This window comes from Oreochromis niloticus, linkage group LG14, assembly GCF_001858045.2.
Source record: "Oreochromis niloticus isolate F11D_XX linkage group LG14, O_niloticus_UMD_NMBU, whole genome shotgun sequence".
Taxonomy (NCBI): Eukaryota; Metazoa; Chordata; class Actinopteri; order Cichliformes; family Cichlidae; genus Oreochromis; species Oreochromis niloticus.
The window spans coordinates 33,603,013-33,615,785 of NC_031979.2; the positions used below are offsets into that span (position 1 = coordinate 33,603,013).

Genomic DNA, 12,773 nt, shown 5'->3' on the forward strand with positions numbered 1-12,773 from the left:
GCTAGTACGCACATTATTAAAGAAACATGTTTGAACTTTTCAGCCAGGAGGATATCCAGGAGGTGACATGGGGGTAAAAAATACTTTCATTCCTCAGAGTTATATTTGCTATATTATAAAATGTAGGTCACACATATGTAACAGAATAAAATCATTTTAAAACTTCTTATTGATATATGATTCCTTGCAGGATGGATATCCAGGAGGAATGGGAGGTGGAATGGGGGTATTGAATTATGTTATAACTTAAATAATCTGTGCAAGCTGAGTTTTTATGACAAAAATGTGAATTAATTAAACTTTTCCTTCTTTTTTTTTGTATCTTTCATTTTTATTTCGTTTTTGTTTTTCTTTCTGTTGTTATTATTATTTAAGGGCGCCTTTCCAGGCTCAAATCTGCCGGTGAGAACAATGCACAAAAAATCAACATGTTCTTCTTATACACAGTTCATATATATTTACTTTTGCTAAACCTACTCATATTTTCTATCTACTAATCAGGGTATGAGTGGGCAGCCAGTCACAACCCTGTAAGTAAAATTTGCACAACACTCAACTTCAGTCCAGTCACTGACTCCTCGGGTATTATATTAAAAGATTAAATCTGAAAATATGAGGTGAATTTAATCAAATGAAGATGATTTGTTTAGAGAACATAAACAAATTAAGCTGTCATGCTGAACTTTATTTAATGAAAATGTGAATTTTTACCCTTTCTATTATCATGACTAAGAACAGCATGTGGGTTGTGAGGTTTGAACTTTTGTTGGCTTCTGAAATGATGCAAAACAAGGAAAGTTTGACAGTCATTGAATTTGTCAAACAAGACTTCAGTCACGTTAGACACTAGACTGTAACCTTCAGGACATCATTAATAGGTTTTGTACACCTCTTATAAGGCCACCTGTGTTACTGTGTAATACTGTAATACTCATATAAGATATCTCAATTTGTTTTTAAGCCTGTGCCCTACTCCAATAACATCCCAGGAGGGATGTTCCCTAAGAGGACCATCGTCATCAGAGGCATGGTTCCCTATGGAGCAGACAGGTGTGCGATTTCAAGTCTACTTGCCGAAATCTCTAGTGCGGTACTAAAGTACTAAAATGATTGTTTAACGTTCATGGATGTGTGTTTCAGATTAAGCATCAACTTTTTGGTGAGCAGATCTCGAGACATTGCTTTCCACATGAATCCCAGACTGAGGGAAGGAATTGTTGTAAGAAACAGTATGATTGGAGGAAACTGGGGCCAGGAGGAGAGAGAAATGAGCATGAATCCATTTATGGAGGGCCAGTACTTTGATGTAAGTACCATCAGTCATGCAGTCATAAAATCAAGTCCTTATGATGAATTTTGGAAGCAAATTTTAATGTGATTTTGGCAAATTCTAGACAACTTTGTGTGTCAGCATTCAAAAGTTTTCTCTCTGTCCCTCAGATGTCAATCCGTTGTGGGAACCAGAGGTTTAAAGTGTTTGTGAACGGGCAGCACCTGTTTGACTTTTTCCATCGCTGGCAGTCCTTCAATGAGATTGACATGCTGGAGATAGAAGGCGATGTGCAGATCTCCTACATCCACTTCTGATACCACACACTAAAAAAAAAAAGAACTAAATTTGTGCAACTTTCAAAACTATGTCATCCACAGAGTTGCTTATCTCAGTTTCTTACCTGCTTTGAGATCAGATATCTCAATAAGATCAAATGTCACCTCAGTATCTGCTGTATTGTTTATACCCAGTTAACTGAATTAATAAATCATTAATCATTCATGAATGAACTGATTTATTTCTTATGCAAAATAGTGTATATACTGTATAAAAATTTGTTTACAAATCATTACAGTGACTATATAAGGCAGTTATAGTACAATTTTCTCCCAATTCCAAAAAACACAACAGGAAAATCGCAGTCTACACACACATGTACTGTAATGCAAAAATACTGGCTCTGTGAAATTTAAGGGTTTGAATATAAGATGGAGTTTCAGTTTTTGCTGAAATACACTTAGAAGCTTATTTCTGGAACAAATTACGCCAAAGACACAGATATAAAACAGGAGACATACTTGCATTCAAAGTGGTATAGCATCTGAACATGAAAATTTAAACCAGTACCTCAGACTCAGCACCGTTTGTGGTTCAGAAACAATGTGGGACTCCCACTGAGTATACAGTACCAAAGCTATTACAAGAAATGTACACTTCCTTTTAACAAGAAATTTCCATAATGCTACTAGTACATGTAACACAGCAAGGGGAATTACTGAATAGTTTATATTAATGGGCCAATAGGTTCGACTATAGGAGCACAGGGGTGTGTTTAACTGAGACACAGACTGGAATGTGACTGGAAAGAACCAGTCGGCTTTAGTGAACCAAACCATAAGTTCTGACAACCACAGGATTAAGGCACTTTACACAATTGTGGAAAAGAAAATTACAAAAAATTAAAGAAAAGTAAAACCACATAAAACTACTAATATAGCACCCTGGCCAAGTGTTAGCTTTTAGCTATCAATGTTGGGTGCACCCTGGTAACCGACTCCTTAACTGTTACAGAAAACAGATGGCTCAAATTCAATGTCCATTCAAATGAAGATCTTACACACCATTCACATGTGGAGAACGTTCTACACAGCAGCTTATTATTCACAGTCCTAAATAAAACTTGTCCAAGGGGTATAGTCCAAAAATTCCCAGGGTGCGAAAGAAATTAGGAGTGAGAAAATTTCAGCGGTCTTACATATAACCAGCTGAGCGTGAAAGTGTGGGTGATACAGGCCTACCACACCGCAAGGTGCAGCAGATCATCAGGTGGAAAAGAAGGAAATCTCAGTCTCAGAAGAGTAATCCTAATATTAATTATGCTGTTCTAGCTATAATCCACAACTTAGGCTTGTGTTGAGATCATATTAGACATCAATTTCAAAATAACTTTTGACTTGATAAGTACAAAACAGACTAAAATTAACTTACACAATATGTGCTCACCGATCTCAGTGCATCATGCTTGAAGACAATGGTATGGTGTCTCTCATAGTGATGTGCGAATCATGAACGAGTCATTCAATCCTCGAGAATCACTTTACTGACTCGTGAATCATGATTCACAAGCCCAACTGACTCATCTCTGTTACTGTTAGCAAACTAATTTCATTAGTAGAAATATATCTAGCTTATAATTAAAATTGTGGAAAAAACAACAGCCAGTTTCTTAGCAAAAACATTTCTGCTCTGGACTGGACGAAAAAACCCTCAGTAGAAAGCTCACATCAAGACAATAGCTCATCAGTTCACAGTAGCATCGCTCTGCTAACATGCTAACAGCACATTTGAGTTACTCACCCTCTCCCTTCGTGTGCGGAATCGTAGCATGAACGAATCACTCACTCACTCACCCCCTCCCTCCTGGCTCACAGCTTCTTTTTCTTCTTCTTGGTTGGCAACCAACGTTAAGGCGCATTACCGCCCCTCCCCCTGCGCAATTCCGTCACTCACCAATCGTAGGCCGATTGCAAAGTGAAAGTGAAAGCAAAAAACAAGCGCGATTTCAATATGTCACATATTGACAGTGGGTCATCGATGCCAATGACATAATTACCCAGCTACATTTGCAAAAAAAAATGCAAAAGCATTGAGATATATTTTCCCTTCCTATGATAGAACGACGGGCCGGGCTGAGTTAGATTTTGGAAGCCCGGCTGGAAAAATCGCTAGCCCCGGGACGTCAGGCTAGCGATTTTGTGAGCCCTGATGGGGCTCTAAATAACAAAACAGGGCATGTTTTTTACTCTTTAATGACAGTAATATGATGTCGCAACGTGAATAAAAATAAACATACGTTGTACTTTAAATACGGTGACCATATTTTGATTTCCAAAAAAGAGGACACTTGGCCCAGTCATGAAGAATTTTAATAATACTGTTTGTTTAAAGAAAATTTTAACATACTTAAAAAATGCCTTCTCTGTGCAGTTAATGAATGGTGAAATAAAAAATGTCATATAGGCTTTTACAAGTCAACAAGTGCAAAAAAAAAACAACTTAAAAACCTCTGGAATTAAATAATGTTACAGAAATAATGCCTCATCTGTATAAGAAAAATTACCAGTGAGGTATTGTGCAATGGTTTCTGCTGTTTCATTTGGCGTTTCTAACCTCAATTAATTTTGTTTGCACACCACCATTCTTCCAGTCAAAGTATGATTGGGAATATTTTCTCTCTTCCATGGTTACTGAAGTCTGAGAAATGCCACAGTACTGGATTCCATTAGCTTCAAGAGTGACAATAGCTTCAGTCTTGGTGCGGACACTGCTGAACTTTTTAGCTGTGTTAAAGTCTGGAAATGCTTTTTTTTTTTTTTTTAGCAACACACTAGTGCAGGGGTGGGCAATCTCAGTCCACGAGGGCCGGTGTCCCTGCAGGTTTTAGATCTCACCTTGGGTCAACACACCTGAATCACATGATGAGTTCGTTACCAGGCCTCTGGAGAACTTCAGGACATGTTGAGGAGCTAATTTAGCCATTTAAATCAGCTGTGTTGGTTCGAGGACACATCTAAAATCTGCAGGGACACCGGCCCTCGTGGACTGAGATTGCCCACCCCTGCACTAGTGCAATAGAAGGGAAGCGGACACAGGGAGGTGGGCGGGACACACAGCGGCAGCCTGCTTTCCAATTAGTCGAAACAAACTGAAAGCTTTGTATTCTGATTGGTTTGGTAAGCTGTCCATCTTTCCTCACCTCTATCATTTTTTAAAGCGGTAAGGAATCATTTTATGTGGGTTACATATAACATACTATTTTATATAGTTTTATATACAAGTACCTTTGATGTATACAACTAAGAAACACAGCGCCTCACTGACATTTTTTGTTATCTTGAAATGTGTGCCAGATTATTGTCAAAGCCATTCCAATGACAAAATGATAAAGTAAATACAGAAAAAAATAAGTGCATATTGCTGTGTCTTTCTCTTGGATTCTGCTATGTACAGCACCAAACGCTGCCCCTGTAGAAAATCCTCAGACTCCTGAGTTATAGCAAAGATGTATACATTAAGAGAATCAGGACATGCGCATGTAACAACTGTCAGTGAGGAAAGACTTGCTTTCTTCACACTATGACTCGCTCAGTGTACTTGAACTGCAATTTATTTATTGATTTTTAAAGATGTATATTGGGAATAAGTCTTTAGATGGAAAACGAACAGATGCACAACCTCCTCCATGGAGTTCGTGTTTTGACACTTCTGACAATTTTTAAGCTAATGAAAAATAGGGTCAAGTTAAGGCAATCAAGCAAGGCATTCTTAACCTCTTCATAAACTTTCTTACTGTAGGTATTAATACAACCTTAAAAATAACGTGTTTTCTGATCAGAGAATTCACCTTGTGTAAAAGAGGCTCTGCTGTTTCTTTCTTCCAAGAATGAATGAAGTTTCTTCTTATAGAATTGTTTCCTTGGGTGTGACAGGTCCTCCATACAAGTGCTGAATCACCATAAATGTCAGGCTTCTGGGTTTAGTCTGGCAGTGTCTGAGCTGGTTTTACAAATAGTTTTTTTTTTTTTAGCTTAATTACTCTTTTGCATTCAGGTGGTTGAACAGAAATGGTGTGTTCATTAGGAATTCAGGGAATTCATTTCTCTGAATGCGCTGCAGTGTGTGTGGGCATGTAACATGTAATGTAGATCTCTTCACCCTTTTATTGATAAGAGTGTCCCCAACTGCTACAGCAAATTACATTTTACACTCACTTGGCTCTGGATAGTGTAATAAAACTTCATAAGACAAGGTTAGCTTATAAGGTGTTTTTCAACCCCTCATCTTATAAGAAAGGGGTTGAAAGCGAGAGCCACATAAGGTTTCTTATTGCTGTTAGAAAGAATCAGCAACAGGCTGGATTTTGTTCTTTGTACTTGGACTGGGATAGCACACTTTGGCAGTGACCAGTCTTGTCATTTTTAAGAGTGAGTCTGTCACTGCCAGGGCATTTTCTTGGATCCATTCCTGTCCTCGAGCAGCTCAACAGTTGGAGTGCGATTGGGAGTGGAGTGGCATGATGACTGTAAAGGCAATGTGGCTGTGGAGGATGACACTGGCATGTCCAGGCTCTCCATGGAGTCAGAAAGGGTTCGGTTGGTTTCGTGCTGTGGACAGAGGACATAACGGTTGGGGTGGTGGACCTCCATTGTAGTCACAGACTCCAGGCCTTTCAAGCAGAGAGGGGATGAGCGTCCAGTGGGATCCCGACCACCAACGGCTCCGAGCTCCATGGAGGACTCGTCCATGTTCACGTATAGAATCTCATCTGGATCTTGTGGGTCTGGCAGATCCTCCAGGGCTTTTTCTAGCTCACAGCGCAGTGACTCGAATGATGGACGATCTTTTGGGCTCAGCAGCCAGCAGGAGAACATCAGGGAATAGCTGGTTTCTGTGCGTACCAGAGGTAATTTCTTCCTACATAGATCTATACTTTATTTAAAAAGAATTTTTGCACACATAACTACAAAGCACTCTATAAAAAAATCATTTTACGTTATGTATTGAGTATGAATTTAATCAGGTCTACCACGAAGACTTGAAAAACAGGATGAATCACCATCCTGTAGAATGCATACTCATTGCTCAATCATTTTGTTTTTTCCTTGCACAGCTGCAGGCAAACGCATTCTCGTTTTTTTTCACTCAAGTGCCACTCCTCTGCTGGGGCAAAGGTTATTTGAATCAGGTTCTTCCAAAACAAACACAGTGATGCAGGGCTGGGTGTAGTACCCTGATCTACCCCTCCCTCACTGCTTGTATAAAATAAGGCGTCCAGGTAGTATTAGTACTTGATCACAGTGAGCTATTCTCCTGCTTTGTTCTGCTTGCCCATTTTACTGACTGCAGCCATGTTTGTTGCTCCTCCTGGCTATCAGCCAATCTATAGCCCGGTAAGTATCTGCAAGGACTGCTATCCTCAAAAAAAATTATGTTTTTTTTTTATTAGGACTTAAACAAGCTTCATTGTTTTTGTTCTGTTAATAACAATGATACTATTTGAGCCTGTGGCACTGTGTGAATTTTATGCAGAGAAGATGTAATAAATTGTCCTTAGGTTCTCATAGTTTCAATACCATTACAGGATTTTGCAAATGTATTAACTCAAAACTGCAATCACATACTTTGTTAGAGCATTAATATAGTGTCACAGTGGAAGGTCGGCTGTTTTTGTAAGGAGAAACCAAAAAAGTGACACCACAAAATGATAGCAAAGACTTAGTATTTTTACTTGGATCTTGTTTTTAGTTATTCAGGTTTCTCCAGTGGTTCCCAAAGAATGACACGTTTAAAGTGAGGGTGAGGTTACAATGCTTAGAACAGGATTAAGTAAACAAAATTCTATTTAACCATAGTACTGGTCACGGTTACTAGTAGAAGGATAGACTAACAATCTGACAGATAATGAAGTTTAGGTCAGGATATACAGCTAAATTCAATTCAGTTGTATTTATTATAGTACCAAATCATGACAGGTGTCACCCAGCCAGCCCTCAACAATCAGATAGCCCCCTGTGATCAAGCACTTGGGAAAGATAAACTCCCTTTAACAGGAATAAACCTCCAGCAGAACCAGGCTCAAGGACAGGCACAGGTGGATATAGACGGGACAAAACAGTCACTGAAAGTGAATCAGAGATGAATAAGAATCCTTGCTTTTATTTAAGCAGTATTGAAATATTAGTTGCTGAGAGGTACTGGAAAGAGAGACCATATTTCTCCGATAGTAGCAATTTAAAATCCTTCTCCTCACCTACAAGGTACCATATCAACCCAATAGAGCCCTTTGCTCTCAGACAGCAGACTTACTTGTGATTTCTAGGGTATTTCAAGCCCCTCGTTTGTGGAGACAAGTGTTGTACGAAGGTAGGTATGCCTGACAGAATTTGTTTCCCCTGCATCGGGAGGATTCGCTGGGCAGGAAGAGCAGATCCAATTGATTATGCCCGAATTAGAACCAACTAGACATGGAAGAAATGAGCTTTTTTAGTGAAAACTTGAAAAACAAGTGTCGTTACATTACTGTTCAGTTTGTAGATTACAACAGAAAATTATATATTTATTGTTCTCACATGTTATCGAACAGGATTATTTCAATAAACTGGCAGATAACTGACCGATTATTATTTGTATCCTTATGTAACTTTACTTTATTAAGACCTAAAAGTGTATATAATATATGAACTGAACGTGTTTTGTCATGCCCAGTAACACACACAGAGAGAGAGAGGCCAAACTGGGAGAGTAAGAACTGTTGTGAAATAAGATAAACACTAGATAGATTCACAATGATGTCCATACTGCCCAGGCTTTTGTATTAAATATTGAAATGCTGAGCCTCTTTTGGCTTCAAAAATGATTTCACTGAAACAAATAAAACAAGAGATTTGGTACAAACCAAATAGTTTGGAAATGCCTGATTAATATTTACTAGAGTACTGTAATTAAGCGCTGCAAAATAATTTGATCTAACTGATTTAATCATAACACAACTGACATTTGTAAGTGCACTTCATAGCTTTGCATATATCACACAGTGTTGCTGTGTTATAGTTACTTAATATTTTGTCATGGCACAGAACATACCCTATCTAGGGCCTATTAATGGAGGGCTGAGGGAAGGGATGTCCATCTATATCCAGGGGACCATTCCTAAGCACATCAACAGGTGAGTGGAAGAAATAAACTTGTGACACTGTACACTTTGCAATAAATTTATTATAGTTAATAGCTGTTAAATATGTTTTGTCCATTCTCAAGGTGGTTATCATTAGTTATAAGGGGCTGGATGGCGTCAACGTGTTAACGCGCTAACCGCGCTATTACGTTGACACCATCCAGCCCCACGCACGGGGCGATCCGCGGTAACTCGTTAATGCAGTTATGGCGTGAACGTCATTTTAACGAGATTAACACTGACAGCACTAATTTTAATTTTCTTTCTTTCTTTCTTTCTTTTCATTGGCAGGTTCTTTATCAACCTGATTTGTGGAGAATATGAATCCAGCGACATTGCCCTACACTTCAACCCTCGATTTGATGGCTGGGACAAGGTGGTCTTCAACACCTGTCAGAATGGATCCTGGGGGTCAGAGGAGAAGATTCACAGGATGCCTTTTAGAAAAGGAGAGCATTTTGAAATGGTCATCATCGTTAATTTTCAGGGCTATCAGGTCAGGTCAAACTGTTGTACAGACAATGAAAACCATTTCTAGTTTACTTTATCCTGATTTTAGTATTTAAAAGCTGTAACTGAAGACTCAATAAATGGTTTATTCTCACTATAATATAATTATAAAGTATTAGTTATAGTCAGTCCGTTATATTATTACCACTTTTGCTTCTTTTACTTCTGTATTGGTTTAATCCAACACCAATATGACATTATTCTGTTGCAGATTAAAGTAAATGGGATTGATTTCCATACTTTTCAACACCGCATTCCTATGGAGCAAGTTCGTGGGCTGCAGATTGCAGGAGATGTTTCCATCCAGATGATTAATTTTATTGGGGTGAGACCTCAGCTCTGTGAATCTTCCGCATTGATGCTTCGGGCTTTGCTGGGGAAAATAAATGAAGCTAAAATTATCAAAAGTTTACATTCAACAAGTCTGGCAGCTGTTGGCTAACGATTTCAGCTTATGTGCCCAATAGGGCATGAATAGGTATCATGAAGGAGTGGGAACAATTAAAACAGTACATGTTGCATCATATTCAGAAAAATCATTTTTCTTTCATGTTTTGCTGGGTTTAAAAGTCATCTATTTACAAAACTGAAATTAGCAGATGAATAAATATGTTTGTATGAATGAATGAATTATTATGTTTCTATCAATATGCCAGATTTCTCCTTGTATTTCAAACAACACAATCCTGTGTGTTTAATCATTATTATGCTCAACAACACTTACTTTGTGAAAATTTTGTTTTTAATTCAGTTTCTTTTTTCCAATTGATCTTTTTAGGGTGGAATGGGAGGAGGAATGGGAGTGAGTGTATATATGTAATATCAAAATGATACAAATTCATTTATCAAAGCTTTTTCATGATTACAATCATTCCCTGCTTTTCAACAGGGAGGATATCCAGGAGGTGGCATGGGGGTATGTCACTTTTGCTGAGATATGTTTTGCATTCTGTTTCTTTAAATATTACTGTAGTGAGATAAAATGTGCATATATTTAATTTGAACTACACCGTGCTTCTTTTGACATCCAGGGAGGTTACCCAGGTGGCATGGGAGGAGGAATGGGAGTAAGTATACTGAGTAACTGTACATTTGTTTTTGATAAGATCACTGTAATTTTTCAAGTGCCATGTTAGAATTCAAATTATTGAACATTCATATTTGAACTTTTCAGCCAGGAGGATTTCCAGGAGGTGGCATGGGGGTATGTCACTTTTTCTGAAGCATGTTGTGCATTCAGTTTCTTTAAATATTGCTGGATCTGTAGTGAGAGGAAGTGTGCACATTTGAACTGCACTGTGTTTCTTTTGACATCCAGGGAGGTTACCCAGGTGGCATGGGAGGAGGAATGGGAGTAAGTATACTGAGTAACTGAACATTTGCTTTGATAAGATCACTGTAATTTTTCAAGTGCCATGTTAGTACGGAAATGATAAAACAAACATATTTGAACATTTCAGCCAGGAGGATTTCCAGGAGGTGGCATGGGGGTATGTCACTTTTTCTGAAGCATGTTTTGCATTCAGTTTCTTTAAATATTGCTGGATCTGTAGTGAGAGGAAGTGTACACATTTGAACTGCACTGTGTTTCTTTTGACATCCAGGGAGGTTACCCAGGTGGCATGGGAGGAGGAATGGGAGTAAGTATACTGAATATTGTATATTTACTTTTGACTAGACCACTGTAAGTTTTCAAATAACATGCTAGTACGCACATTATTAAAGAAACATGTTTGAACTTTTCAGCCAGGAGGATATCCAGGAGGTGACATGGGGGTAAAAAATACTTTCATTCCTCAGAGTTATATTTGCTATATTATAAAATGTAGGTCACACATGTAACAGAATAAAATCATTTTAAAACTTCTTATTGATATATGATTCCTTGCAGGATGGATATCCAGGAGGAATGGGAGGTGGAATGGGGGTATTGAATTATGTTATAACTTAAATAATCTGTGCAAGCTGAGTTTTTATGACAAAAATGTGAATTAATTAAACTTTTCCTTCTTTTTTTTTGTATCTTTCATTTTTATTTCGTTTTTGTTTTTCTTTCTGTTGTTATTATTATTTAAGGGCGCCTTTCCAGGCTCAAATCTGCCGGTGAGAACAATGCACAAAAATTCAACATGTTCTTTTTATACACAGTTCATATATATTTACTTTTGCTAAACCTACTCATATTTTGTATCTACTAATCAGGGTATGAGTGGGCAGCCAGTCTACAACCCTGTAAGTAAAATTTGCACAACACTCAACTTTCAGTCCAGTCACTGACTCCACGGGTATTATATTAAAAGATTAAATCTGAAAATATGAGGTGAATTTAATCAAATGAAGATGATTTGTTTAGAGAACATAAACAAATTAAGCTGTCATGCTGAACTTTATTTAATGAAAATGTTAATTTTTACCCTTTCTATTATTATGACTAAGAAAAGCATGTGGGTTGTGAGGCTTGAACTTTTGTTGGCTTCTGAAATGATGCAAAACAAAGAAAGTTTGACAGTCATTGAATTTGTCAAACAAGACTTCAGTCACGTTAGACACTAGACTGTAACCTTCAGGACATCATTAATAGGTTTTGTACACCTCTTGCTTTTTTGTGTAAAGAGTATATCAGCCTCTTATAAGGCCACCTGTGTTACTGTGTAATACTGTAATACTCATATAAGATGTCTCATTTTTGTTTTTAAGCCTGTGCCTTACTCCAGCATCATCCAAGGAGGGATGTTCCCTAAGAGGACCATCGTCATCAGAGGCATGGTTCCCTATGGAGCACACAAGTGTGTGATTTTAAGTCTACTTGCCGAAATCTCTAGTGCAGTACTAAAGTGCCAACATGAATGTTTAATGCTCGTGGATGTGTGTTTCAGATTAAGCATCAAGTTTTTGGTGAGCAGATCTCGAGATGTCGCTTTCCACATTCATCCAAGATTCAGGGAAGGAATTGTTCTAAGAAACAGTATGATTGGAGGAAACTGGGGCCAGGAGGAGAGAGAAATGAGCATGAATCCATTTATGGAGGGCCAGTACTTTGATGTAAGTACCATCAGTCATGCAGTCGTAAAATCAAGTCCTTATGATGAATTTTGGAAGCAAATTTTAATGTGATTTTTGCAAATTCTAGACAACTTTGTGTGTCAGCATTCAAAAGTTTTCTCTCTGTCCCTCAGATGTCAATCCGTTGTGGGAACCAGAGGTTTAAAGTGTTTGTGAACGGGCAGCACCTGTTTGACTTTTTCCATCGCTGGCAGTCCTTCAATGAGATTGACATGCTGGAGATAGAAGGCGATGTGCAGATCTCCTACATCCACTTCTGATACCACAAACCAAAAAAAAGAAAGAAATTGTGCAACTTTCAAAAAATGTTATTTTTTTAAATAACATATTTCAAAAATATCTCACCCACAGAGTTGCTTATCTCAGTTTCTTACCTGCTTTGAGATCAGATATCTCAATAAGATCAAATGTAACCTCAGTATCTGCTGTATTGTTTATACCCAGTTAACTGAATTAATAAATCATTAATCATTC

The 12,773-nt window shown here is 38.0% G+C and overlaps 1 protein-coding gene across 26 annotated transcripts in view; it reads left to right on the forward strand.

Annotated features, from left to right (window-relative positions):
* LOC109194614 (galectin-4) overlaps positions 1 to 12,772 on the forward strand; it is a 17,229-nt gene extending 4,457 nt beyond the window's left edge. For 9 of the 26 annotated variants that reach the window (XM_025898073.1, XM_025898080.1, XM_025898086.1 and 6 more), the window contains 13 exons: positions 44 to 73; positions 10,268 to 10,303; positions 10,411 to 10,440; positions 10,555 to 10,590; positions 10,697 to 10,726; positions 10,841 to 10,876; positions 10,983 to 11,012; positions 11,128 to 11,163; positions 11,313 to 11,339; positions 11,439 to 11,468; positions 11,934 to 12,022; positions 12,113 to 12,278; positions 12,413 to 12,772. In XM_025898073.1, coding sequence (XP_025753858.1) covers positions 44 to 73; positions 10,268 to 10,303; positions 10,411 to 10,440; positions 10,555 to 10,590; positions 10,697 to 10,726; positions 10,841 to 10,876; positions 10,983 to 11,012; positions 11,128 to 11,163; positions 11,313 to 11,339; positions 11,439 to 11,468; positions 11,934 to 12,022; positions 12,113 to 12,278; positions 12,413 to 12,559 — 723 coding nt within the window. In that variant the 3' untranslated portion in view covers positions 12,560 to 12,772. Of the gene's footprint in view, positions 1 to 43; positions 74 to 5,868; positions 6,456 to 6,799; positions 6,943 to 8,628; positions 8,718 to 9,017; positions 9,223 to 9,447; positions 9,562 to 10,014; positions 10,039 to 10,125; positions 10,153 to 10,267; positions 10,304 to 10,410; positions 10,441 to 10,554; positions 10,591 to 10,696; positions 10,727 to 10,840; positions 10,877 to 10,982; positions 11,013 to 11,127; positions 11,164 to 11,312; positions 11,340 to 11,438; positions 11,469 to 11,933; positions 12,023 to 12,112; positions 12,279 to 12,412 lie in introns of those variants that run through there. The other 17 variants (XM_025898072.1, XM_019345120.2, XM_025898076.1 and 14 more) reach the window with 17 other exon arrangements.
* Position 12,773: the final 1 nt, after the last annotated feature.